The sequence below is a fragment of the Haliaeetus albicilla genome, chromosome 16, assembly GCF_947461875.1.
Source record: "Haliaeetus albicilla chromosome 16, bHalAlb1.1, whole genome shotgun sequence".
Lineage (NCBI taxonomy): Eukaryota > Metazoa > Chordata > Aves > Accipitriformes > Accipitridae > Haliaeetus > Haliaeetus albicilla.
Genome location: NC_091498.1, coordinates 30,983,108 through 31,004,858, shown reverse-complemented (window position 1 = coordinate 31,004,858; position 21,751 = coordinate 30,983,108). Strand labels below are relative to the sequence as shown.

The 21,751-nt window shown below is 49.3% G+C and overlaps 2 protein-coding genes across 3 annotated transcripts; one reads left to right on the top strand and one right to left on the bottom strand.

Moving 5' to 3' along the window:
* Window positions 1-3,452: 3,452 nt before the first annotated feature.
* On the top strand, window positions 3,453-8,064 carry LOC104322885 (ferritin heavy chain). The gene is made up of 4 exons (XM_069804190.1): window positions 3,453-3,704; window positions 5,547-5,693; window positions 6,593-6,718; window positions 7,725-8,064. Exons 1-4 carry the CDS (start codon window positions 3,594-3,596, stop codon window positions 7,887-7,889), a joined length of 549 nt encoding a protein of 182 aa, XP_069660291.1. The 5' UTR covers window positions 3,453-3,593; the 3' UTR covers window positions 7,890-8,064.
* A 568-nt stretch (window positions 8,065-8,632) lies between these two features.
* On the bottom strand, window positions 8,633-21,751 carry LOC104322884 (bestrophin-1). 2 transcript variants are annotated; one of them, XM_009926263.2, is made up of 10 exons: window positions 21,116-21,751; window positions 18,602-18,761; window positions 17,564-17,658; window positions 16,916-17,149; window positions 15,662-15,816; window positions 14,485-14,562; window positions 12,750-12,902; window positions 12,163-12,243; window positions 11,148-11,299; window positions 8,633-10,795 (listed from the first exon to the last, which is right to left on the bottom strand). In XM_009926263.2, exons 2-10 carry the CDS (start codon window positions 18,751-18,753, stop codon window positions 9,595-9,597), a joined length of 2,301 nt encoding a protein of 766 aa, XP_009924565.2. In that variant the 5' UTR covers window positions 18,754-18,761; window positions 21,116-21,751; the 3' UTR covers window positions 8,633-9,594. The 2 variants fall into 2 exon arrangements, with proteins under 2 accessions (XP_009924565.2, XP_069660289.1); XM_069804188.1 differs by lacking the exons at window positions 18,602-18,761; window positions 21,116-21,751 and having other exon boundaries at window positions 17,564-17,894.

The following is a 21,751-nucleotide window of genomic DNA, read 5'->3' as shown; positions in this document are numbered from 1 at the left end:
TCTAGGTCCACCAGTTCTCTGACTGAATCATCTTCTGTATATATAGGGAAACATTTCTCAAAGAAGCTTAGATTATTTTTGCACACTTAAATTGTCATCTCCAGCTGTTGTATGAGGAAGCTAAGCATTACTGTCCCTAAATTGTCCGATGTTCAAGTCTGTGCTCTGTGTGTAACAGCTAAGCTGTAAACAAGAGAGCTTGCTCCATTGTTTCTGATGGGATCTTGTCCAGGGGAAAACAGAGATTGTCTTCAACAATTCAAAGCTTGTGTAGGCAGACAATACATTGACTTTTGCCTGTGGGCAGTGTGAAGCATGCCTCTACTTCAGACCAGCCAAGCAGCTGAGAGCCATTATGAATTCAAAGTAACGCTGCTCGTGCACTCTGCGGAGAGGATGGATCGGTCTCTGGGCAGCTGTGATGTTGGTGTGTAAAAGTGTACCAAAAGAAGTAATTTGGATTACCAGGCTCTTTTTCCTCTATACACCAACATCTTTAATCTACTGGATTTGAATGAGAAAGGCCAGGATCCCCCCTCTAATTTGAACAGTTTAATGAATAGCAGTCAGGCGTGCAATTAACTATTAGCTACTAAAAATAATATGATAGAAAGTAGTGTGTAAAGCATTGTCAGATCCAAAAAATGAGCTTGCAGTTACTGAATGTGAACGTCACTTGATGTGAAGTCCAGCCCGAGTATGGTAATGCTTTTGGCAGGCTTCTTCCCAAGAATGTTTGTAAATGCATTCTTCAGGAAGAAAGGCACAAGATAAAAGAAGGCTTAACCCAAGCTGTAAGAAAACAGTATGAAATAAAGAGAAAATTAAAACACAATGTAATACTAGTTCGAGAGAGTCAGTTGCACAGTCAATAGAAAAGGTCTCGATATAGGTGAACCTAAACTCTTGTCAGACCAGAGTGCTGAACACTCTTTGTGTTGATCACCAAGATACCATGACGCATGGCTGTAGAACCCAATGTGTCCTATTCTGGCCACATAAATCTGCTGTCATCAAAGAAAATGCATATTGTGCAACTTGCAATTGATCCAGAAAGCAGAATGTAGGACTTCCCTAATCTTACTGATGTTTAATCATGAGTGGCACAGACTGTCCAAACTACAGAGGAAATATTGCTATTATTAGTGGACTTTTTGCTCAATTGCTTACAAACTGTGCTGTTGCACAGCCTTTTCATGAAACAATGTAATGAGGATTGGAACAAAATAAGCAGCAATTGCTTGCAATCTATAAGCCACTGGGCAACTTCATTCTCATACATCGAAGTGTGCCTTTGTCAGTCACAGGCAAAAAGGTTAGGTGGAAAGAGAGCACAAACAGCAAACATAACGTAGAAGAAACGGTTTAGTCTTTTGTAGGTTCGAGGTTAGTCTTTCTGGAATACTGAAACATACTCTGCAATGAACTGCCAACGTAGAGTGTCAAGTTATACATGAGTCTGTGCTTCAGGAGGACAACTCCTAATTTTTGGCAAGCCTCTTCAGCCAAACGCAAGGTTTGTTTGAAGTACCTGCAAGCTGGTGAAAGTACTACAGTATGAAGACAGTAATCCAAGTCTGCGCAGCAGTTACTTTTTTTTTTTTTTTACATAAGCATTTGTGTGGGAGGAGAACAGGAGATTTCAAATGTACCTGGCAGCCTGCTGAAGCAATAGGTATGTCCCACGTTAACTTACAGATCTTAATTACTTCTGATGGTTAACCGTCAGAAGCAACAGAAAACAGTAAAACAAAGGAAACCATAGGCCGCCTGTTTCCTTCAGGCATTCAGAGTGCCTCGAAAAGTGCTGTTGTGCTGACATAAGCCTTGCGCTGCCCTTTACACACAGACAGACACCTATGCCATCACACATGGGAAATCACCCATTACCAGGAAGGTTCAAAGACCAAATAAAACTTTGTAGAAAGAACTGGTTAGAGGCAAATTGATTTAATCTGAGTTTACAGGCTCAGTAACTTGTAATATTTCTGATGAATTTCAACATTAACATTGGCTTAGTAAAAGCCAAGATTTTGGGAGCCCGATGTTACAGGATGATCTCAGTTTAAGTAGGATGTTTCTTGGCCTCAAGGTTGCACTTAGAATCGGCTTAAAATTTCAGAAACCGGAAAGTAAAAGAATCCAATGTTTATGGAAAATAAATGACTGCACAATCTGAATGACTATGGTAGTATTAAAAGCAGCTGAAATAATCATCTCGTTATCAGAAGGCTCAGTTTTTTCCGTTTGACCTTTGATTTCTCAATCACTTTATTTGGCATTACATTTGACCTGACTATAGGCTCCTATCCTAAACCTCACCATCAAGCAAATCGAACATCTGAGGGCACGAAATGTTAGTTTCTCACCAGCTGTCTTGTGTACGATGCCTTTAGTCACCACTGGTGCTAACATCCAGCGTGCTTCCTTCCCCACATCATTAGCAAACACCAAGAGCCATCGCTGCAGGTGCCTGTTAATAACTTGGAGCAACTTTGAAGAGCGATGGTACTGTTCAGCTGTGTTTGTTCGTGCTTGGTTGGCTCATCAGCCTAAACAAGGATTTTGCCCTTTATTTAATTGCTTCTTGCATTTCTTAGGAGCATTTCTGAGGCAGAATCCAAAGGAGGGCCAGGTCACTGAAAGAAGGAAGTCTGAAAACCCACCAGGTCTCACCACTGAGTCACCCACTGCTTTACTGGAGTGGCAAGCCAGAGGTGGCAGCTGCCATTGACAACCAGCCAAGCTTTTATACTGGTTTCCAGTCCCAATTACCACTTTCATAGTAAGTGAAATGAGAAAAAACCCTTTTTATACTGGTTTACCAGTCCCAATTACCACTTTTATAGTAAGTGAAATGAGAAAAAACCCTATCCACCATGGCGTGAATTCCTTCCTTCCCAACGCTGTATTAATTAAGCAGCTCGAACGTTTACTGTTAAGGTTTAAAAGCCCTACGCAGTTTTTCACTGAACGAACACGTCTCGCTGCCTGCAGGGCCAAGAGGCGCTTCGCTCTCTGGGCCTCCACCCCAGGCCTGTTCCCTCCCTGTGGGGTCAGGAGCCCCACGCTCTGGCGGAGAGACACCCCCGGCCTCCAGATTTAGGCTGGGACGGGGGTCGGCTAAACCTGGAGGCGGGAGGTTTGGCAGTTTTGGGGTGGAAGGGTCGGTGTCCCCCCCAAAGGCAGCCCTGACCGGCGGCCATAGTGGAAGCCGCAGCCAAACCGCGGCTGTGGGGAAGGGGGCGGAGACACGGGCGGGCCCCGCCCACAAGGGGGCGGGTGGTGGTGGGGTGCTGAGTCACGCTGGGCTAGCAGAAGCGCGGCGGGAAGCCCCGCCCCCTCAGCTTTGGCGCGGGAGGGGGGGTGGGCGGGGCGGCGCGCGGTGACGCTGCGGCACTATAAAATGGCGGCCGCGGAGCCGCCTCTCGGTCAGAGCGCGTCGGTGAGGCTGAGCGGAGCGGGTTCCTGCGTCAACAGTGCTTGGACGGAACCGGCCGCGCTCGGGCCCGCCACCCCACCACCACCACCACTACTACTACTAGCATCCCCCCCGCCGTCGTACCCGCCGATTCGCCCCTTAAGGCAGCGCCATGGCAGCCCCCCCTTCCCAGGTGCGCCAGAACTACCACCAGGATTGCGAAGCCGCCATCAACCGCCAGATCAACCTGGAGCTCTACGCCTCCTACGTGTACCTCAGCATGGTGAGTGGGGCGGGGGGGGGGTCCGCTCAGGGGCTCGTCCGCTGTGGGGATAAAGGGAGGGGAGAGGTGTGGGGCCTGCTAGTGGGGGGGGGCTTCGGGCCTACCCGGGAACGGTTGTGTTCGGGGGGGGGGGGGGAGCTTCTGTGTGAGGCCTGCCTGGGGGGGGGGGGCGGTGGGATGAGGGAAGGTTCTCGCGAGGGATAAAGGCGTAGTGGGGGCTGCCGGTCCCGGGCGCGCTCCCCACGAAAAGGGGAGTTCGTTGGCGCTGCTCCGTCTCCGGTTCGGGCTCTACGAGGGACCGGCCTGGGCTCCCCGCGCACTCCGGCCGAGCTCCCTCACCGGCTTGTGGGGGGGGACGGGACCCGAGTGCCGGGCGGTGCCTGCGGGCGCAGCCGCTCTCCTCCTCCGGGCCCTTCTCGGCCATCCCCTGGGGGTGGGGCGGCCGCTTGTTTTCTCTAGGTGAGGCCTTTTATTTATCTCGGTGGCGAACTTCAGTTACACGTTAACCGCTCTCTGTCTGTCGCCCTTGGCGGACTCCTTATCAGCACAGCTCAGCAGCTTCCAAAGCGGCTCTGCCCTTGGGGCTGGGCTGGATAACAGGAGTTGACTAACCAAGCGTTTGGCACCTTTCCCACAGAGGTTCTTGTCTCTGAGGCAAGGTTTTTCGTTCATAGCTGGTGAAGCGAATCGGTAGGAATCTCTGGTTTCTTGGCACTGTGCTTAACATGTCTTGCTTGGCATGAGACTCCCATTTTAGCCATAGCTGAGATGAGTAACTTTGGTCCAAACAGCAGCTCTGACCTCTGTGCGGGAATCTTGGTGCTTTGGATGTGCAGGTAACTTGAGACGTTCTAGTGACACTGTAGTGTGTTGTGGCATGTAGGTGTAGAACTGTACAGCTTGCTTCTGTGTTACTATGATGGTCTGAACCTCACCTAATGAGTTAAATGTAATTATGTTGGTGGATGATAGTGATACACAAGCACCAGTGTCTAGCCTTGAACCTCCAAGCTGCTGGTTTAAGAGCAGAGAATTCTGCAGTAGTTTTTCTGGTAAATAACTGGCAGTTGATACAAAGCTTCCCATTGAATCCTGTCTAATGGCTCTGACCAAAGAACAAACAAGCTGTGTGATGGCTTCTAACTGCTGTTACAGTTTTTTTGGCTTTCAGAAAAGATGATCTTGTATTTGCTGCTGAATATGTATTTTAGTTAAGTTTATATTTTGTTTTTTTAAATGTGATACTAATTTGGGGGGGTTTTTTGTTTGTTTTTGTTTTTTTTTTGAAAGTGGGAGGTGTACTTCTCAGTCTAATCCCTGATAAGCCTAGGGAAGCATGGGAGCTTTACTGTAGAAGTACCTTGAAGTTCTTGGCCACCCTTAACTGGTACTGCAAGTTAGAACCTTGACTTGTGATCGTTGTAAACAAACTCAGGCAAACAAAGGGAGCAGGGAAGACTTCTTGAAAAAGGCTTTTCAAGTCAGTTGTGTTTAAGGCATTTGAATGGTGCTCAGAAGAACAGGTATGTTTGTGGGGTGTGGGGTTTTTTTTGTATCTTCAGAACTGAACCACAAATACAACTTATTAGTGTCCCTGGTGTTCATTGTAGGGATACAGGTTAAAATTTAATCCCAGTCAGGAAAATCTAACTTGCTACTAAGGGGAGAGTTTTGCCGCACTGCCTTGCCATTGTCAGTGCTACTGCTAGTCTTAGCTTGGACTCCAGCCATCTTAAAGTAGGGCTGATAGGAGACATATCTGAAGTCACAGTACGGACTTGGCTTTGTGTGGCTGCTGGAGTGAGGCTTGGGGTTTTGAGCATATGAATTCTTATTTTTCAGTCCTACTACTTTGACCGCGATGATGTGGCTCTGAAAAACTTTGCCAAGTACTTCCTGCATCAGTCCCATGAGGAACGTGAGCATGCTGAGAAACTGATGAAGCTACAGAATCAGAGGGGTGGACGCATCTTCTTGCAGGACATCAAGGTGAGGAGTGGAACTGTGGGTTGTCCTGTCTAATGCAGAACTAGACTTCTGGTCTGCCTCCAAGCTGGAAGGGGATGAATTTCACCGTGCATCCTCTCCCAGAAGGAGCAGCATCTGACAGTAGATAAGCATACTGCATTGCTGTGATCTGTGCGTGGCACTCCACCCAAAATCTAGAGATGCATAGTAATTTGATAATTTGTGCTGACTGACTAATAAAAAGTACTTCCAGTGTAAGAAGAGGATGCCTAGCCCTAGGTGGTTTGCGAGTAACTAAAACACAACAGGTTCATCTACCTTAAATTTAATGGCAAGTGTGTTCTCTCTAACTGTTTTGTAGAGAACTCTTGGCTCGCTTGCCATGGCAGTATGAAATCTCAAGTTTCCAATTGCTTATTATGGCTCACTGCAAGATTTCATAGCACTGTTTTCTTGAAGCTACTTTAATTAGATTATTCAGAACAGCAGAAGGTAAGCAATGTCGTAGGGCCAGTTTAATGCTCTTCGTGGGGAAAACGGCAAAGTAAGTGATGGGCATCTGAGAAGAATTCCCTTGCTTACTAGTAAGTCTGAGTACTTGTAAACTCCAGACTCTATAGTAGGCCGTCTGAGCTGAAGACTAGACTGGCTTGTACTGGTGCCTTCTTACTGCTTCATTTCTGAAATTGTGCCAAGTGCCTACTTACATAGGCAGATGTTTAAGCGATGAGGTTATCACAGGAGGAGGAAGACAGTAGCTCTGTTAGCTGTTTTGCCTACAAGACCTCAGAGAACATGCCATGAGGAGAACCTATGGAATAGGGACAGGTCTGGGACTTGGAGCATGCATAAAAGACTTTGCTTCCCTAATGGTCTGTGGGTACTTACAGAAAATATGGTTGTGTGCTTTCCCCTTCTAGAAGCCAGATCGTGATGACTGGGAGAATGGACTGACTGCAATGGAGTGTGCCCTGCACCTGGAGAAGAATGTGAACCAGTCACTGTTAGAACTGCACAAATTGGCAACTGAAAAGAATGACCCACATGTAAGTGGATACTGAAGCTGAGAATGTAGCTGTGCAATGAGGGGGCTTGTATGTGTCTAGCTGCGTGGGTTTAGGGGTGAGTTGTGTCTCTCTGCCATTCCTAAAGGTAAAGAAAGGGTGTGAACTAGTGGTGCAGCCTTTCCAAAGGGAAGGGCCCAGGTGTCAGCCTGTACCTTAGCTATTTGGTAGGGTTATTGCCATCTTTTTCCAGGAGAACCAGTTGCAGTGCGTTAGGGTGGCTGAGGCCTGCCTTACAGGACAGCAGGTGCGTTGCTTTGTTCAAACCCTTCTGTTGCTCTTGGGAACAGAGAGCGTTCCTGTGAACAGCATTTTGAAGAGAAGAAGTGTATTAAGCTCTATGGAGAATGCTCGTTCCTGTGGGGGATGAGTTCTAACTTTAAACCAATGGATGCCTGTAAGGCCTTTGTCATAAGATTTTGGAGTCACTTCTGAATATTAAAAGCCCTGACACTTCAGAATCCAGTGTCTGAAAATACAGGTTTCTTCACAGATGGAAGTTATTGGCAAGGCTGGACTGAAACTTCTTAGTATCAGGAAGAGGTTAGCATGTGTCTGAATCAAAGTACTCTTGGAAGTGTCTTGTATAAGTTGGAGGGACTTTTTTAAAAAGAACATAGCTGGGCCATTCTAGAGATTTAAGTCCTCACGGTCATGAATTCAAGTGCTGTGCAGTGGGGGCTTCTGAATATGTTCAGAAACTTTCCTGTTGCCTCTCGTAGTGAGGAAGAGAGGGGACTTTGAGTTGACATTGTACTGTGGGGTTCTGGAGCAAGTGTGCCTAGATAAGCCTGCCTCACTTTGGTCTTTTTCTGGCATTGTTGAGGCAAAACTAAAGGCTTCTTCCTCTTGGGTATCTTCTGTAGCTTTAAAACTGTTGTTCCTTATCTTTTCCTTTCCTTAGAGAGGGTGGTAGGATTTCAGATGCTGGTTCAGCAGGGTAAGCTGTGCTCAGGCCTAAATTTAAACTCTTTTGTCTCCCTTTCAGTTGTGTGACTTCATTGAGACTCACTACCTGGATGAACAGGTGAAATCCATCAAAGAGCTGGGTGACCATGTGACCAACCTGCGGAAGATGGGGGCACCAAAATATGGCATGGCAGAGTACCTCTTTGACAAGCACACCCTAGGGGACAGTGACAATGAGAGCTGAAGTCTTGCCACGAGCCACCCTGTGGGTTTCAGTGGGACTCCTACTTTACTGTCCAGCCATGCATGCATCTTCAGCTATCTAGATAAACAGTTCTCATACTCTGTACCAAATATCACCCTTCTTTTCTCTTGTGTTTTGTGTATTGCCCTCCATCCAATAAAGTGACTTGGTTCAAGTTGGCTTTTTCTGTTTCTCTCAGGAGCGAGAGGCCTGTACTTGCAGGATTGTGCTCCATAATCATTGTTGTGACAGTTGTCTTAAGTTGGCCGTGGATGAACGAATATATTAGAGGGATCAGGTTTTACTTGCCTTTTTTTTTTTTTCCCCTCAATCCAGTGAGATCCTCTGCAGGAATTGCTCAGTGACTAAAGTTGTGTTTTAAATGCCACTGCCACTGAAGCTGTTGCTGTAATGAATGTGCAAGGAAAGGAAGGCTTGAGTGTCTGGGCTTCCTGAATTGATCCCTGTGAATTTAGATGAAGGTACTGAAGGGGAGGAGGGCTAGGACCTCACTAGGCATCATGCCTGTCTAACAAATGGCACTACGCTTGTGTGTGGAGAAAGTGTACTGTGAATCAAGACTTTAGAGCTGTGTACTGTGATCAGGCTGGACTGAAACAGCAGTGCTGCTGGAACTGCCTCAAGGACACTGTTGGGTGTTGCAGCAGGTGGTGGTGACATCTGCCTAGGTCTAGCAGCTGTATTTGGAAGGCCGAGAGGGTAGGCAGCTGTTGTGAAGGCATTGGAAGGGATGTGGGAAGTAGAGTAAATTTGTCCTGTGCCCCCTGTGATATGGGAGATTTACAGCTGTTTCTAAAGACAGAAGTAGGAAAACTTACATGGTTTCTTATCATTGCATGGAAACTAAAATGAGGAAACAAAACAGGTGGTCCTGGACTTCAGCCTTGCGTTTATTTTCTTAGGGAAGACAGTAAAAACTCATAGCTGTATGGTGTCTGCTAACATCCAGATGGCTGCTACTCTGAGCACTGTCAAATCAGTGGCAGATGTGAGTGGAACTTCAGAAGGAAGCAATGTGCTGGGCAAATACCATTGGTTGCAGCCACCTGTTCTAGTGGGCACTTGCCCTGCCTTATCCCATTACTTTTCCAGTACTGGAAAACACCAGCTAGACCTGACTTCCAGGAAGCACTGTGGGTCTGCATCACAGATGATGTGACTTGCTTCAGTCCCTTACTTTCCCTGGAGTATCTTGTCAGTAGTGCAAGTCCTGCCTGAGTGATGGGTCTTGTGACAAATATGAATGGGAAGCTCAAGTTTCGATTCTTGCTGTGATGAGGAGGGGGGAGGTATCCTGATTAACTACATTCCTCTTCTGGTTTGGGCTGTGCCTGTGCTCCAGGCTCTTGAGGCTGCTACCTGCTGAGCTATTGCTCTGCTGTTAGGTGTCTGCAATGCTCAACCCTCAAAGTCTTGTTCTTTTGCTACAAATGCAGAGGGGGGTTTGTTTTGTTATTATGGCAACACTGAAGTTGTGCCTGCTACTGTACCTGGAGCCAGTAGCAGTGTGTTGTTAGTGCTGGCTTTAGCCTAGGCTGGGCTCTAGCTGCATGTTGCAGCCCTGGGTGGTTTGGCTGCGCTGCCCTTCTGTTTGGGTGAGTGCCAGTGTGGCCAGGTGTAAAGACACTGCAATATCACTAATATGGCAGGTATCTCAACAGAGCTGCGTATGCCTCGGTCTCCTCTAGCTGTACTGCTCTATCTGCTCTTCACATGTGCTTTCACTGGTCTCCATGATCACCTCCATCAGCCCCACATAGTCACCTTCAGCTAGAGAGATGCCAGAGTCATTAGGGGATGGACTCTCTGCTCTTCTTGGCTCTTTTGTAGGGGGAGTATTGGTGCTTCCATTTTCAGTCTCTCTCGTGTTCCTGGAAACTTCTCCCGGATGCTGGTCTGGAGCGCTGGCTGCATCTTCTAAACTTAGGCTGCGAGCATCAGGGCCCATGTTCCCCATGTGGGATCTCTCCAGTGCTGGAGATGTTACAGGAGTGAATGAGAAGCAGAGGGAGGCACTGCCTCCGGGGGTTTTGTTACTGGGGGTGTGAAAGGCGCTTGAATGCTCAGAATTGGGAGTAGCTGATGCTGTGTTCTCCAGGGTTAGCCAGGGTGGGTGGGAAGCTTTTGAGCTCTTCAGACTCTTGAAGCTACCGTGCTTCTCGTGGTCTGGGGACTCTGCTAAGAAGGGGAATTTAGGGCTCTGTGATGCTGTGGACTGAGCTCCCGGACTTCCTGTGGTGGTAGCTTCTCTGCTTTTACTGTTAGAGTTGCTCTTTTCTTCTTCTGCTGTTGCAACCAGTGAGTCAGGACCTTTGCTCCGATCTGTTGGCCAAATAAATGTTTCCTTTGCACCTGAGCCAAGGGAGCTCTGGCTCTTATACATATCGCTGACCCTGGAAGGTGAGGAGTTGACGATGACGTCCCGAAGAGAAGTTGAGCATGCAGCGATGCTGGAGAGTGCAGGAGGCTTCTTGCGGCCTTGGCGTCTAGAAGGGAAAATCATGGGGATAGAGCTGATCGGTGTCTGTGGAGCACTGTAGAAACCAGGTCTCTCATAAAACGGGGTTGACATGAAGGCGTCAAACTCCCTTAGTTTTCCATCTTCGCTGTCCCACTGCTCCTGTGAGCTGGAGTCTCCCCTTGGCTGATTGATGCTGCAAGGGCTTGCAGACTTGCCCACGTCTTGGTACATATAATGGGAGAAGGGGGATGTGGGGTCTCCTCGCCTGCGCAGCAGGTTCATCCGGGAAGAGGATCTGGAGAAACTCGGTGACTGGACGCCGAGGAGGCGGCCCAGGTGTCCCAGTAACGGTGTAGAGTGGTTGGCCTCCTCATTCTCTTTAATTTGCTCCAAGGGCTGGAACTCCATCTCTTCTTTCTGCATGCTGGGGAAAGGCAAAATGGGCTGTTACACAGCCACAAAAGGAGGTGGTTTCTGGTGGAGAGGCTGGCAGCACAGGGAATGCTACTGCCAGTGACAAGCCTCTCTCTTCCTGTATTGCCATTAGATATGTGTTAGGCCCCCCACAATAGGGATGCTTATAGTAGAAGGGAGGGGGAAAGAGGTCAGAGGCATCCTTTTCTGCAGAGGATGCTGGCTATTGTCTCTGGTTAAGCCTAAAAGTATCTTAGGGCAAGATTTCACAGACTATAAAGAGATTACTGCTACCTCTTACCCCTCAAGTATAATATCCTGCACAAGACCTGACTGTTCGGACACCCTGTGGCTGCACTCACCTGATATCAAAAGTTGAGCCAAGGAACGATGGGCGCTTGTACTCAGCAGTGGCTGCTGTGTAGGGTGGCTGGGGATCAGGCTCATTCCAGTACAGGTCCTTCTCCAGAATGGGTAAATCCTGATGCATCTCATCCACTGCCATAAGGGAGACCTGCAGGGGACAGCAGAAATGTCATATGGGGTGAGCAGCATTACCTGTGCCTATTATCGGTGGACAAAGGAATGCAGAGCAGGAAGAAGCAATGTAGCATGGAAGCGAGCCAAGTGGCTGGGTTTGCTCTGTGCTTTTCTGCCACTTGGGTTGTTTCTCACATGGAGAGATTTAATTAATTGGAAGGAAAGTGATGCTGAAGGAGACAGGAAAGCAATATGCTCACTAGGACAGAAGAGCTCAGTGTTAGGAAGGGAAGGTGGGGAGTTATTGCATGGAAGAAAGCAGAGGAGGCAGTTCTAGATACAGACACAGGGTGGAAAAGCTAGGGAGAGGCAAGAATGATGGGTCATTCAAAGGTAGCAAGGGTGTGAAATGAACAGTCCGGATCCATCGTGTGTGCCAGCGCGTGGACTAAAGCTGCGATCGGTCTCTGTGTACAAAGATACGCCAAAAGCCCTGTCTTCACCGGCGTGTGGGGGGTCTTCCCGGCACAGGTCTTGCCCCCACATTCTTCCCAGAGCCTGGGGTGCCTCCTTGGCTGCTGAGGGGGAACACTGAGCTGGCCCCCTTCACCCTCGTATTTCTTGGGAGGCCTTATGCTCTCCTCCTGCTCTCCTAGCCGTCTCCCTCTGGAGATCCTGGGCCCCTTCTTAACGTGCAGCCACTGACGCCTCAGGAAAGCACAAGGGCACTAAGGACTGCTTCTCCGCTCCATTGCAGGCATGGCAGGTAGGCAGCAGAGGGGTCGCAGGAGAACTTTGTGACTGCGCTGCTGGGGCTTGCTAAACCCTCGGGTGCAGTCCTGCCTCACTGTTCCTCTGCAGGTCAGGCTCATCTGGAGGATCCTGCCTTCACTTTACCTGCAGGTTCCTGTCGATGAGCCAGTTGGTTTCAAAGTCATCATCGTCCTCCCCAAAAGGGTTGATGAGTTGCTCGGCCACCTGCATGTGGAGAGCGCATAGCAAAGGTCATCATGGTCATACCTGCCCCTTTCCCTGCAGGGAGAAGACCTGTGCAGCAGAGTCAAGTGTGGCGTCCCCGGAATTCGGAGCGATGCCGTTCCTCCCAGAAAGGGGTGGGTTAAAAATGGAGGCTTGCCAGCGGCTGGGAGACATTGGTACACACAGGTAACTGCCCCTTGCTCACACAGCCCTCCTGCAGCTGCAGACCACCCCTGCAGGTAAAGTATAGCCTACTGCCTCTCTTTTTCCCCAAACTAGTCAGGACCAAAGCTTAGGAAAGCTGGAGCTGATCCCAGGGTGAGATACTCAGAAACTGAGAAGGTCTTGGCAATACTCTCAGCCCCTGTTGGCTTCCCGTTTCTCTGCCAGTCCCTGGCATGTCGCCCATAGGCCAGAGAAGACAGCTGGGTCCCTGGTGAGCACACACTGGGAAAAACCCATAGCTGGGTCACATTCCAGCTCCAGATGTATTTTCTTGGACTTACCTTTAACCAGCCAGCATAGAAGAAGAACTGCAAAAACGTAAAGACAGGCACGAAGAGATCTAGTTCATGGCCAGGATATGCTTTTTCTGGATCCAGGAACTGCCGCCCGATCAGACAGGCCAGGAAGAAGCTGTAAACAGCCACGGTCACCACCTGGGAAAGATGCCAGAGGACACACCAGAGGAGTTTGAGTTCCCAGCTTGCTTTCCCAGCATCTCTCTTCAGTTCTATCCAACACAACTCCAAAGAGTCGCAAGCTGCTGCAGAGCTACTGGCTCTGTAACCTTTTGAAAGCCTTGGATTCAGTTATGACAGGCTTTTGCAGGAAGATGCATTTCCACTGCAGAAAGCTTTAAATATGCCCTTTGCCCTTACATATACTGTATTTCATTCCACGCTATTCCTGGAATGACATCCGTGTAGGCGTCACAGAAGGATAGTGGCAGAAGAAAGCACATGACATCCTGGATGGAAAGAGCTTAAACAACTGACACATGGCTGCATGGTTGTTCTGCTGCCAAAGTAAGGGGTGCTGTAAGCTTTTTTCATTCTTGTCCTTGCCTCTCCTGAAAGCTGTCTCGAGCCCCTCATGGCTCAGTCCATGCTGGCAGCCTGCTTCCAAGTCAGGGAGGGAAGCCCTGGCAGTGCTGCCAGCTCTGAACTAGCTCTTTCCTTCCTGGTCTTCATGCTGGGGCTTTTTTATGTTTGCCTGCTTGCTTGCCCGGATTTCAGGCTACAATGAGCTTTGTGCTTTTCTCTGTAATCACGGGACTGGAAACTTCCCCTTTTCAAATTAAAAGCAGCTGAGACTCTTGCATGGTCTCTTGACGCAACAAGCAAGGGGTTTAAAAAAAAACACCCAGCATCACAAGACTCTTGAGACAGCCATGCAGTTCCTTGCAGTGAACAGTGCAGGGCTATTTCATGGTGGGCAGGATAGAGAGTGCCTGAAATGACAGATTTTTTGCGTTGTGGATGGGCACCTATGAAAAAACGGGTTGTGTACTGCAGAGGGGGCAAAGACATGCTGTGATGCTGCTTTTGTTCCTAGAGTGCAGGACACTGGTCTGTACAGGAATATAGTTCCCCAGCGTGTTTCCCATTAACCTTCAGGGCTGCATGAACGGAAGCAGTTCCCGTTTCACAGCGGAGTGCATTAGTGTTATCTGAGCAGCTGGATTGTATGAGACAAAGGAGCAAGTGGGTGCCGAAGTGTCTGTCTGGGTTTGCATCAAGAGAGCTATTAAGCAGCTGAGTATGCGCACACAGCTCTCTCACACACATGGAAGAACTCCAATGGAAGAACTCCATCAGAGCTGCCCTGCCTGCTGGAGCAGCTTTGCTGGCAGACAGATCTCAACTCTGCTGAGTAGGAAGGAACTGTTTCAGGGACATGCTCCCTGCAAGGTGGTGCAGGGAGTGGGTCTGCGTGTATCTTGTGTTTTCCGTGCACCCGTGTGGCACACATCGTGGTTACTTACCCCTGGACAGTGGGTGTTTCTGTAGAGGTGGCTGTGTCCGAGTGAGGGAAATAAGGCTGGGTGTGCGCTGCTGAGCTACATACGTGAGAGACCTGATGCGTGTAGGTGTGGATGATGAGGGGTCCAACTGTATCTCGCATCAGCGTGGTCCGTGTGTGGGTCAGGTGTGGATGTAAATGGGAGTGCCCCTTGTAGCATGGGGCAGCGTGCTCAGGCAGGCAGCGGAGCAATAGGTGGGGGGGATCCCTTCTCACCTGAGTGTAGACCAGGGGGATGCTGATCCAGTCATACCCATAGAGTCGCCCGCACTGGCTGCGCAAGGTGTTGAGCTCCTGCAGTGGGGAAAAGGAACGGCCTGTCAGCGTAACTTTGCATCTCCTTGCTGGGGACACTGAGCCTCTCCGGCCCCATCGGCCTTCGTTGCTCCAGCCCATTCCCTCCTGCTCACACCTCCTCTGGAAGGGGGGGGGCTCAGCCAGGACTCCTGCTCCTTTGGTGTCCAGCCTTATCCCAGCAGACCACCAGCAGGGTCTCACACTTGCCCTGGAGGAGCTCCTTGCTGCCTGGGTGTCTCCGTCTGAGCCCAAGATCCCTTCCTAGCTCACTTCATAGCAGAGTTTCTCTCCTCACAAAATGAGCAGCCAACAGGTTAGGCAAAGAATGTCTCAGGAGCATCCATTTCTCTCTCCTGACTATATAGTGTGTCTAGATAAATAGCCCGGGGGAGATCTTTCTCTCTGGGCAGATGAATCTCATTCCAGGCAACAGAGACAATGTGACTTTCTCTGCATATGAATACCAGGAATGATGAGCTGCTCTGGACCTTTTTTCTCTGCAGCTGGGCAGGGATCATTGCCAGGTCTTGCGTGTGGAGCATGGCCTGCTTCCCAGGACTATCTAAGAGTTTTCAATAGTGACGTTTTCTACAGGGACCTTTGTTGTTGGGGATGCTTTTGACCTCTCCTGGTCTCTTTCAGACACATGCTTCCTTGTGCTTCCTTGTGGCTTTTCGTCTGTATCCTAGAGACCTCCACTGGCCACTGTCGTTGGCTGCTCTGGAGTGTGTGAAGGCTGGAGGAAAGCTGATCAAGGACCTGCTACGTGGGTGTCTCCCACTACCACACTAGATGTGAGTCCCATGGTTCCTCACAGTCCCACATTTGAGAAAGATGTCACATTCCCCTCACCTCTAATATACGTGACATTGCTACCATGTCAGCAGGCCATGAAAAACCTCTGTTCTGTCACAAGCTGGAGAGTGGCAGTGGGAGCATTTCCCATCAAAGTTAATGTAATATCCCCAGGGATGGGCTTGGCTGACTGTCCTACCTCACCATTCCTGTTCCTTGCCTGACTCTGGAAATCCCTGTAGTTCCACCTAGAGGACTGGATGAGGATCTCAAGTAGTTGCCTATTGCCTCTGTCACTCACATTCAGGATGCCTTGGAGCAGCACACTGTCCCGGATCCTTCCCTCGTTCCTTGCCTTCACGGCCAGATTGGAGAACCACACACACGGGATCCAAAACTTGTTGTGGGGGGAATTCAAGCTCTCAAACTTCTTGTGCTCTTCTGGTGTCATGAGGCCTGGGTGGAAAAGAGTAGATGGGAGAGGGATGGCTGTAGAGGGCATTGATCATTCCTTTCAGAACTGATCTGGTCTGGAGTGAAAACATCTAAATCTCAGGTGGTCACCTTAGCTCTCCTTAAAAATCACAGGAAAGACGCAGGCACTCAGCCTTTGGGAGACACATAGAGGGACAAGTAGTCTTGTTAAAACAGTGAGTTATGGAAATGTGAAAGGCAGGCTTTTCTCATTTCACTTTGGATGTCTGCAGCATATCTGACCAGATCACAGTCAGCAGGGAGATAAAGAACTGCTGAGGGTGCAATTGCCTGGTGTACATAGACATTTGTTGAGAATGGGATAACTTGTGTCCTAGAAGTGCCTGTCTCTCTCTCTGGATTGCAAAGGGAACCCAGCTGACAAGGGCAGGTGCAGACATCTCCCTTTGGGCAGACTGGGAAATGTTGTACCTTGAGGAGCATCTTCAGACAGGATTCAGGGTGCCCAGCAGTTAAGGTTGGAGGTCTGAGGCTCCAATTCCCACTTGCCCAGTGGAAAACTGTTGCCCTGAGGGAGGACAAACATGACCACTTGGCAGGGGTCTGCTCGTGCTCTGCTATAGATCTATGCACCGGATATTTACTATATTAGCACTATTTACTACAGAGAGCTCTTCTCTTCCCACGCACACTTTCAGTGCAGGGCAAGCAGCTCCCAGTGAAGTCACTGCACCACAGTTACCCTAATCTGATCAGCCAGGGCTGCCCTGTGGCCTGCAGCATATCTGCATTCACAAACCGGATCTTAACACTCTCCTTATGTAAAAAATTTGGGCAGAGATCCTTCATCTTTCAAACGAGCCTTCCAGCCACTAGTAGGAACAAGCACGCTGTGTAATGGGGAAATATAAACAGTTGATTATTTCAGAAGAGCAGAGCTAGGGCATGAGCAGATGCTTAGCACCCGCTGCAGACATCAGCTGAGCCCATCGCAGCGCGACCCCATCTCCAGTCTGGAGGGCATGTGGCCCTTTCCAAGCCTCTTTGCCCCAAAACCAGCAGGCAGGTGCTGCTGCCTGCTTGGTGCTAGAGCTGTGCAGAAGGCAGTACCAGTACTCACCTGCCCTCACGACGTGCTCCATGCTGGGGAAGCGCTTGTAGACAGCAGTGCTGACTGAGCGCAAGATCAGCACGCTGCACAGGTTGCTGTAGCGCATGAGGGTGCGACGCAGGAGCCGCCCGTATTCGTCCTCCCCATCTACGTTGCAGGAGACCAAGTTCATGATCCGGTCAGGCCATGGGATGCTCTCATACTGAGCCCACCAGCGGGACACCACCAGAGCCACGTAGAAACCTAGAGGTGAGCCGAGCAAATTAGCTGTCCTAAAGAAGTGGGAGATGTAAATGCTTATATGTAGGAATTCTGGTACTGCGCATACAGGAATGGGTGCAAACATGCCTGGAGGGCAATTCAGATCTCCATGCTGAAGTTAGAGTCTGGGTTTCACAGTTTATTTGGTGCTACTTTGTCCCTGCCCTCCTGGCAGAACCCAGAACATGCTAGTACATCTGGCCAGTGCAAGCTGTGTGCTGGGGGCATACCTCACAGCTGCAACATGGCATGATATATTCTGCTTGAGGAGTTTTACAAAGGCAAAGGCAGGGATCTGCTCAGTGAATCTTGCCTGCCTGCAGAGGTACATCAAACCAGGGAGAAGAAATGCTCTCCCTTTCCCTTCTCTGTGTGTTCCCAAACAGAGCTCCTTACCCAGCACAAAGGACACAGGGATTAGCTCAGCATAGCTGTTGCAGTAAAGCGCCAGCTTCTCAAACATCAGCCTTTGGCTCTCACTCAGGATCAGCCTAAAAGGGAGAAAGAGAAGCATCAACCTCAAAGAAGACTCGGTGCCTTGTTGGGCCTGCTGGGATCGGAGTCTGGCAAGGGAAGCCAAGGATGGATAGTCACGACACTGCCATGCCATCAGTCTGGGGATGATGCGAGCAAACAGCCCTCGAGTGCCTGGGACATCAGCCCACCTCCCCAAAATACCCTGCTGACCAGTCCAAAGCAGCTGGAAGTGGTCACTGGCAGAGAGCATGTGGTAAGTGATGCAGTCTGATGTCAGGGACTGCCTCTATTTTTCTCACTCAGGAGAGTGCTATGTGGTATCAAAGGTTTGACACGAGCTTGGATGTGCACCACTTAATATCCTGCAAAATGTCAGTCCAAGCTCTGCTCTTAGGTGAGTCCCTGCCTCTTTCTTAGAGCTGCTTTCCTACCTCCATGGTTCCTGTCTCTTAGAGCTGCTTTCCTACCTCCATGCTGCATCTGTGATTGAACCAGCTAGGGGAGCTCCCTGTCTTTGCTCACCAAAACCAGAATACAGCTGCCTTATCCCAGATCTGTGGCCCCAGAGCTGATGTCTGCTCTCAAAAATGTACCCAAGGTATTGCCTGTTGTGTAAGAAGGGAAACTCCCTCCTAAAACTCCCCACTGTGAGACATCTGCAGTATTAGTTCAGCTTTGGTCTCCACTGATCTACACACTATTCTTCTATCGGTAATCATCAAATGCAACTCTTCATCTCAGGGAAGAGAAACTGTGTTCCTTCCCAGGACAGAAAAAGGACATTTGTCAGCAGCTAAGCCATACTGGAGCAGTTCTTTTCCTCCTGTGGCTGGTGAGTGGCTGGCCAGCTCCTCTTCACCAGGACCACTGTCCCAATACTTTGTCGCTCAGTTGTCCTACTCCAGGACAGGCTGAGAGTGAGGGGCTGTGTTAGTGTCGGAGTGTAAGGACGCTTACCTGTAGACAAGACTGATGGTGAAGTAGAGAGAGATGAAAATAAGGAACTCGGAGTAGAGAAGTTTGTAGATACTTCCTTTCCATTGGAGCAGGAGCTGTGAGAAGGTGCCTAGGCGGGCGTCAGCTACGCGGTTGGTGTATGTCACTGTCATCACAGATCCTAGTGGAGACACAAAATGAGCAGATGTTGAAGCTGCCAGCAAGCTTGCACAGAGGGAGGAGACAGGGACACCTCAAGTGTCCCAGCAAGCAAGATGGAAGGAAGGAAGGGAGAAAGAAACAATGAGCTGGGATCAAAAGACAGGTAAGATGAAGTCAGTGACATAGAGAACCAGGAGGAAATTTATGGTAGGCAATTAATTTCATGAGCTTGCCATCTTTTTCCTGTCTTTGAGTTGTATGTGAGCTGGTTACAGTGATAAAGAATATACTTTCTGGTGGAGCCCTTAGTTTCTAGTGTTTGTTTATCAGCATTCAAGTGGGGCTGGTTGGTTGGATGGGACAGAGCACACGTGCCACTCCCTTCCACAGAACAATTGTTTACAATTAATTCTCAGGGTCACAAACTCCTAAGTTGCTTACTATATTTTTTTTTTTCTTGTAGTATTTGCTTCAAATACATTGTTTCTGTAAATCTGCTTGACAGGAAGTGTCTTCCTGGAATACTGCTAGCAAAAAAAAAAAAGAAATGCAAAGGAAAGCAAAAACCCCAGATCCAGATGAAGGTACCCCTGGAGATCTGACAGTTTTTGTAGCACTTGCCCAGCAAGTATAGCTGTCATTAAATTTGGGCTGAGGGCCATATCTGGACCGTGCTGGTCCTAGTCCTGCAGGCAGAACAGCACTCCTTGTTAGAGAACTGAGGGATGGAGTTTGTCCAGGCTCACAGAGCACAAATTCCAGCAATTCCACCTCCTCTCTCCTTCAACCATACGTTGCACAATAAATCACGCTGGATGTAAAAAGGCATTCAGGCTCATGAAATGCTTCCCAATCACGCAGCGTCCCCATTGCACTTCTAGTCTAACCCTGGATAAGTAATTCCTTATCATCATTTAATAATCAGACTCTTATTCATATAAGCCTACATTTGTGAAGAAAACCAAACCACTGTAATCCATGCCAAGCAGATAAGTCAATGATCCCTTGGTCCATAAATAATTATCCAATGTGAAAATTATTGGTATTTCTAAATCAAAGTATGTTACCAGGATGTTACACAGACATTACTATCTAACAGAGACAATAATGTTAATAGTTATGGAGCCTTGGGCTTTTTCCTGAACGATGGAGACAAAGAAGCACTTCAAGGGACAGTTCAGACCTTACTGCTCTGTAGCAGCAGCTGAAGGCAGGTTAGTTAGTGTACATGCTCCTCATTTAAGCATCTCAGTGAAAGATCTACAGTTAGGTGGGGACAACTCAGGTCTCAGTGAGCTAGTGCTGTGAAAAAAACAGCAAACTCTCTTTTGTTGGCTACTTCAACCAAATAGCATCTTTGTCCTGGCTTTGGCTTTTCCATGCTGCTCCTCCCTTGGGTGTCCCGGTCATAACTCTCCCCAGGTCCCCTCTCACAGGTTATATTGGAGGAGCAGAGCTGGCAGCTGCCCTGTCAAGGGCTCCCCAGCTGCACAAACGCACCTTTCACTAGAGCCTCATGTACATTCATGCTGTTTCCATATGTATTTCTGGCCAGTGCACAGGACCTAGAAGAGTGGTTTTTAACTGCCCTAGAGACTGCACATACAGGGAGTATAAAGATGAGAAATGTGTGCAAACACCCATAAATTTGTTGGGGGCTGCTTACAGAGAGCTGGTTGTTTTCTCTGTGCTTTGGGTCTTGAAAGTACTCAGGGAGACTCTTTGTTGCATAATTCCAATACAGATTCACTCTTTACCAAAGATGGAAAACTTCAGCTCTTGCCCTTGTAAATAATGGATGTCACACACCTCTATGCAGTTCTGCTCCGGCACAGGATCTGGGGTTTTTCCCAGTGCTTTTTCCTCCAGCCCTGAATGATTAAGGCACTTCCCTGCCCACCTGCCGGCTTGTGCGGGACTGCCCCGGGATGCCGCTCGGCAGCTGGCACACTCAAAATACCACTCGGGGTTGAGGTACGTGGTGGGAGGCAACTCGTCGCAGCACCGGCACTGCCACACCAGAGTTGGTATGGGAAGAAAGAGCCGTGCCCTGCGCGGCGCCGGCACAGCCCGTTCCCCAGGGATCCGCTGCCTGCATCCGCCTACCTGATCCATCTGGACTAACCATTGCACCTGAAGGTTGACCGACGCTAATCGGACTGTGGGAGTCCACAGCAAGCAAGATTCTGCAACAGCAAGCCCGCATCAGGTGCATTACCCGCCACGCGCGACGGCAAACAGACACGAGCATCTATCGCAAAGACGGAGAGCAAGCGGGTACAGCGGACAGATGGAGTGAGAGGAGGTCACGGATGGGCAGGAAGATAGATCTTTGAAGGGATCTATCTGCTTTTGGGAGGACTAGATACTTACAGTCATGGGGTCCTGAGCTGTGCTGGAGGCTGTGGAGGTTTGGTCCTGCACGTGTCCTTGCTGGGTCCTTTGTGGCCCACGCCACAGCCCGCCTCCTCGTGCCCCCTTGGCTCATGGGGGGGATTGAACCTGACAGACACGGTGTGCTAAGGAGCCTGAAACCCACTTGGGAGCTGCAGCCGGTCACTTGATGCCATAATCCTTCCTCATTACAAAAGAGACTCTGTTGTCTTTTGCCCTGTTCCCTTCTAATCTTCTGAGTAAGCCCTGCGTGTTTATAGAGGCGGCCGGAGGAGGGGGAGGCAGGGCTGGCTGCTCCGCAACTGCTGCTGCGAACTCCTGGCACAGCCATGGTGGCTGCCAGAAGAGAGGCATTTTTTCCTCTAATTCTTTCCTGTTTGGTCCCTTTCTCTGTGTCACAATCTTACAGGAGCCCCAGGAGATTAAGTAGGGCTGGAATTTTCCACAAAGGCTGTAAAATGTGTCACCCTTGGGGGCTGCGCAGCCCTCTCTTCCCTGGGGAAACTCCTAGCTCCTTAGCTCGGTGAAAGACCTGGCCCATGCCCTGCCTGGCTCTCAGCAGATGTTTCTCTCGCTGTCTCTGCTGGCCCTGGATGAGTTTGCCATCTCTTCTAG

What these genes read in the sequence shown, in the direction of transcription:
- LOC104322885 (XM_069804190.1), top strand. Translation starts at nt 3,594, where the DNA reads ATGGCAGCCCCCCCTTCCCAGGTGCGCCAGAACTACCACCAGGATTGC. An exon ending in CCTACGTGTACCTCAGCATG is followed by an intron (nt 3,705 to 5,546) that starts GTGAGTGGGGCG and finishes CTTATTTTTCAG; the next exon opens with TCCTACTACTTTGACCGCGA. An exon ending in CTGAAAAGAATGACCCACAT is followed by an intron (nt 6,719 to 7,724) that starts GTAAGTGGATAC and finishes TCTCCCTTTCAG; the next exon opens with TTGTGTGACTTCATTGAGAC.
- LOC104322884 (XM_069804188.1), bottom strand. Translation starts at nt 17,894, where the DNA reads ATGCTCTCTGCCAGTGACCACTTCCAGCTGCTTTGGACTGGTCAGCAG. An exon ending in GGAGCACGTCGTGAGGGCAG is followed by an intron (nt 15,817 to 16,915) that starts GTGAGTACTGGT and finishes TTTTCCACCCAG; the next exon opens with GCCTCATGACACCAGAAGAG. An exon ending in TCTATGCTGGCTGGTTAAAG is followed by an intron (nt 12,244 to 12,749) that starts GTAAGTCCAAGA and finishes CTCCACATGCAG; the next exon opens with GTGGCCGAGCAACTCATCAA.